Consider the following 5,000-nt stretch of genomic DNA (forward strand, 5'->3'; position numbering starts at 1 on the left):
CTTATGGTCTGTGCATGTGGTTGTGGTTTGTGTGTTGTGTTGTTGTTTGTGTGTTGCGTTGTGATGTGGCATGTGTGTTGTTTGGCATTGTTGTGTGTGCATGTATGGTGTATTGTGTTGTGGTTTGTGTGTTGTGTGGTGTTGTATGTCTGTTGGGTTGTTCAGCTTTCTTTGCAATAGGGGTTTGGTGTGAAGGAACAGCAAGACCAAGAGAGGAGGCGGAGGAGACAGCAATTATAGGTTCCTGCCCTAGATCTTCAAGTTAAACATTTGCCCGATACACACACACACACACACACACACACACACACACACACGTATGTGTGTGTGTGTGTGTGTGTGTGTGTGTGTGTGTGTGTGTGTGTGTGTGTGTGTATGTGTGTGTGTTCGGGCACTCGTGTGTGTGTGTGTGTGTGTGTGTGTGTGTGTGTGTGTGTGTGTGTGTGTGTGTGTGTGTGTGTGTGTGTGTGTGTGTGTGTGTGTGTTTCGGGCACTTGTGTGTGCGTGTGTGTGCGTGTGTTTCGGGCACTCGTGCGCGTGCGTGCGTGCGCTCGCGCGCGCCCCAGCACCAGCGCCAGCTGGTACCTGATCTTGTCCTCGGTCTTGCGCTGGCTCTGCTCCAGCAGGCTCCTCTCGGTGTTGAGCCGGCTGTGCTCCAGAACCTTCTCCTCCAGCCGGTGCCGGTCGGCCCGCAGGGTCCCCAGCTCCTTCTGCTGCCGCTCCCGGTGCTTGTCCCCGTCCTGCTGCACGCGGGCCAATCGGCTTTGAGCCTGCTGCAGCTCCTCCTTCAGCCGCGAGCAGCCGGGGCCGCAGGTGGGCGGGGCCTCCTCCGCGCCCGGCGTCTTGGTCTCCGCCTCCTTCCGCGCGGACTCCAGCCGGCGGGACTGGAGACGCAGCGTCGTCTTGTTGTGAACCGTTACGACATAGAGCGTTAACTCAAGGGGCACTTTGATCTGTTCTGAGTGAGTCCCGATGGTGATGACGTGGGGTTGGTTATGACAGACTAACGACCGGTAAGTGAGTTGTCATGGTGATGACACGGGGTCGGTTATGACAGACTAACGACCGGCAAGTGAGTTGTCACAGCGATGACACGGGGTCGGTTATGACAGACTAACGCCCGGTAAGTGAGTTGTCACGGTGATGACACGGGGTCGGTTATGACAGACTAACGACCGGTAAGTGAGTTGTCACGGTGATGACGCAGGGGTCGGTTGTGACAGACTGACCAGCGGTAAGTGAGTTGTCACGGTGATGATGTGGGGTCATCTGTAACAGACCAACGACCAGTAAGCGAGTCGTTACGGTGATGACGGTTGTAACAGACTAACGGTAAGCGAGTGGCGACGGTGATGACTCGACGTCGGTTGCGACAGACTAACGACCGGTAAGCGGGGGCTCGGTCGTGACGGGCGGACAGAAAGTGGTGACGGGGATGACTCACCTCGTTGGTGGCGTCCTGCAGCTGTGATCTCAGGTCCTCCCTCTCTCTCTCCAGCCCGCGCCGCATCTCCCCGTTGCTCCTCCTCTCCTCCTCCAGACGAGCGCACACCTGCGCCCCCCCCCACACACACCCCCCGCCCCGTTTAGCTCCATGTCAGCGCGGCTTCAGCTAACGGTAGCGCGCCGGTAGCTGGTAGTAAATTTCATAGTTATACATAAATGGATACATAATGTATTTTTTTCCGGTAATATTTTTTGAGTTATTTATTCCCCATTTTGTGGGAAACAAATGAATCTTACATTTGTTATTATCTTTTGTCACCTCATCACAGTATCTTTGAATTAACCCGAATTCACCCGTGTATGAAACAACCTTTAATATTACAAAGGTTATTTTTGCGATTTTTGTAAAGATGTATGTGACAGAGCAGATAAAACATCGCTGCGTTTTGTACTTTTGCACATTTATACTTGTTTTTAGCTTTTATTCTATTTGTAACATAGTGTTTGCGGCTGCTGGAAGTGCAATTTTCAGAGGGAACCTTCCAGACGGATCAATAAAGCTCCTATCTATCTATATATCTATCGAGGTTCTAATATTCGAGTGTTTCATAAGCGCTTGCCGATGAACAACATAAAAAGAGCTTCGTGAATGAATCTCTCCAACCAATTCGTCTCGCTACTCAGAATCTCCTTCTCCTCCTCGAAGCCCCGAGGGGGGGGCGCGCGACCCCGCCCACCAACCCACCTCCTGGTTGGTCTTCCTCTCGGAGCTCAGCGCCTCCTGCACGCACTGCAGCTCGGCGGCATGCCTCCTCATCACCTCCTCGATGGCCCGCCGCACCTGCTCCTTCAGCCGCCGGCGGTCCTCCTCCGCCTTCTCCCACAGCCGCTGCTTCTCCGCCTCCAGCGCCTGCTGCAGCCGGCCCTTCTCCGCCTCCAGCTGCTCCCGGTGGCCGTCCAGCTGCGAGCGCACGCGCACCCGCTCCACCTCCGTCTCCATGCGCAGCCGCTCCGCCTCCTCGTCCGCCTCCCGCCGCTGCCGCTCCCGGCGCTCCTCCGCCTCCTTGAGCAGCGCCTGCTTCTCCTCGTCGCGGTCCTTGCGCAGCCTGTGGCGCTCCTTCTCCGTCTGCTCCTTCTCGTGCTCGCGCTCCCGCTGCAGGGCGTCGCGCTCGCGCTCCAGCTCCTTCTGCAGCTTGTCCCGCTCGTTGTCGGCGTGCTTCTGCACGCGCCGCAGCTCCTCCGTCTGGGCGCGCACCATCTCCGAGCGCAGGCTGGAGAGGGCCTCGGCGTGCTGCGGGCGCAGCGCGCAACATGAGCAGGCGCGCGGCAAACGTGCACGCGCGCAGGCGCGCACACGCACGAGAACGACCATACACACGCACACACACACACACACACACACACACACACACACACACAGACACACGGACAAACAGACAGACACACGCAAACATGCACACATGCACACACACACACACACACACACACACACACACACAAACAAACACACAGGCAGAACATCTGTACACACACTTCGGTCTGCGGTTTGTGTTTTAGTGAACACAACAAGGACAGAGTCTGCTTCGGCTCAGGGCGAGCTTGAGCAGCAGAGGGGTTTGCCCCCCGAATCTAAGGACCCTCGCACACCCCTCACACATCTCTAAGAGCCCTAAAACGCTGGGAACACTAATACGCCAAGAGCCTGAAATTGCTGAGCACCCTGAAAGGCTGATTACTATAATACACAGAGCATCCTGTGATGGGCACCCTAAAATGCAGGAACACTACAAGCCAAAGCACGCAGCCGTGTTGGGACGAACACGAACCAACGCTTTAAAAGAGAGTTGAGTCCTCCCGGAGCGAGGGAGGAATAGAGCCTGCACGCCATGCGCTGTCCTTGACTAAAACACTAAGATTCTATTTTTGTTTTTTTGGGTTGTGAGACAAATCGAAATGTGCACACCTTGGGCTTTGGGCTGATATTGTACTGTAAAATGTCAAGTAAAGCATGAGATAAAACATGGAGACTATATATCTGTGTGTGTGTGTGTGTGTGTGTGTGTGTGTGTGTGTGTGTGTGTGTGTGTGTGTGTGTGTGTGTGTGTGTGTGTGTGTGTGTGTGTGTGTGTGTGTGTGTGGTGCGTTCATCTGTCTGTGAGTCCATCTGTGTGTCGGTCCATCTGTCTACCTGCCTATCAGTGTCAGTGCTTGTTGTAAGTCGCTTTGGATAAAAGTATCTGCCAAATGCCCTAAATGTAAACGCGTGTTGGTACATGCGTATGCGTGCGTCTGTGTGCGTCTGTGTGCGTGTGTGTGTGTGTGTGTGTGTGTGTGTGTGTGTGTGTGCGTGTGTGTGTGCGTGTGTGTGTGCTACCTGGCGTATCTGCCGGGCCTGGTCGCTCTTCTTGCCGTTGCTCTGCAGCTCCAGCTCTCTGTTCCGACTCTGAAGCCGACTCAGCTGGTTCTGCGCCTCTTCCAGCTCCGCACACACACACACCTGGCAGCCCCCGCGGCTCAGCAACTCCTCTGACCCACGCACACACACAGGCACGCACGCACGGGCACACACAGACAGACACGCACACACACAAACACATACACACACACACACACAAGCACAAACACACACACATGCACACACAAACACATACGCACACACACACACACACACACAAGCACAAACACACACACACACACACACAAACACATACACACACACACACACACACAAGCACAAACACACACACACGCACACACAAACACATACACACACACACAGACACGCACACACACCCACAAACACACACACGCGCACACACACACACATACACACACATAGACACACGAACACACAGACACACAGACACCCACACACAAACACATACACACACATAGACACACGCACACACACAGACACAGAGACACAAACACACACACACACACACACAAACACCCATTAATAAACACGCTAAAGAAACATCTGAAAGGCATACAGCCACATTGGCTGCCAAAGAAATGTTTTGGATGGCCATGATCACTCAAGGTTTCTTGTTATTGACTTGTTTGGTTTACAACACTGTACCCCTCATCGTTAGGTTGGAGGTCACAGGTCAGAGGTCAGCGTGCAGGGCCGCTATACCTGCTGTGCTTTGCAGTTCATCCTCCTGCAGCAGTAGCCTCTCCTTGGCCACGGCGAGCTCCTCCTCTGCACGCTTAGCCCCGCCCTCTGCCTCAGAGACACGCCTCCGCCCCAGCTCAAGCTCCTCCTCCAGGTCCTGAGAACAACATGGCGGCGGCACAGTGGGTGGAAGGTAGGAAGGATGGACGGAGGACGTTCGATGGAGACGAATGCTCCGTGCGGTCGTTGACTCGAGACGGAGAAGGAGTTTGGCCGCGATTTACAATCAGAGAGGGGGAGACAGAGAGAGAGAGACGGGGAGGAGGGGAGAGAGAGGGAGAGAGAGAGAGATATACAGGGAGGAGGAGGGCGCAGAGCAAGCGAGGGAGGGATGGAGAGAGGCAGAGAGAGAGAGGGAGAGAGTGAGAGTGAGAGA

General features: G+C 54.8%; 1 protein-coding gene across 6 annotated transcripts in view; it reads right to left on the bottom strand.

Moving 5' to 3' along the window:
• The window catches only part of fam184b (family with sequence similarity 184 member B), a 25,100-nt gene that overhangs the window by 10,289 nt on the left and 9,811 nt on the right, over positions 1-5,000 (bottom strand). For 3 of the 6 annotated variants that reach the window (XM_030351200.1, XM_030351199.1, XM_030351201.1), the window contains exons 4-8: positions 4,586-4,721; positions 3,821-3,972; positions 2,192-2,737; positions 1,445-1,552; positions 586-902 (exon numbers count right to left, since the gene is read on the bottom strand). In XM_030351200.1, the coding sequence (XP_030207060.1) occupies positions 586-902; positions 1,445-1,552; positions 2,192-2,737; positions 3,821-3,972; positions 4,586-4,721 (1,259 nt within the window). The remainder of the gene's footprint in view (positions 1-585; positions 903-1,444; positions 1,553-2,191; positions 2,738-3,820; positions 3,973-4,585; positions 4,722-5,000) is intronic. The other 3 variants (XM_030351204.1, XM_030351202.1, XM_030351203.1) reach the window with 1 other exon arrangement.

The sequence above is a fragment of the Gadus morhua genome, chromosome 3, assembly GCF_902167405.1.
Source record: "Gadus morhua chromosome 3, gadMor3.0, whole genome shotgun sequence".
In the NCBI taxonomy this organism is placed as follows: domain Eukaryota; kingdom Metazoa; phylum Chordata; class Actinopteri; order Gadiformes; family Gadidae; genus Gadus; species Gadus morhua.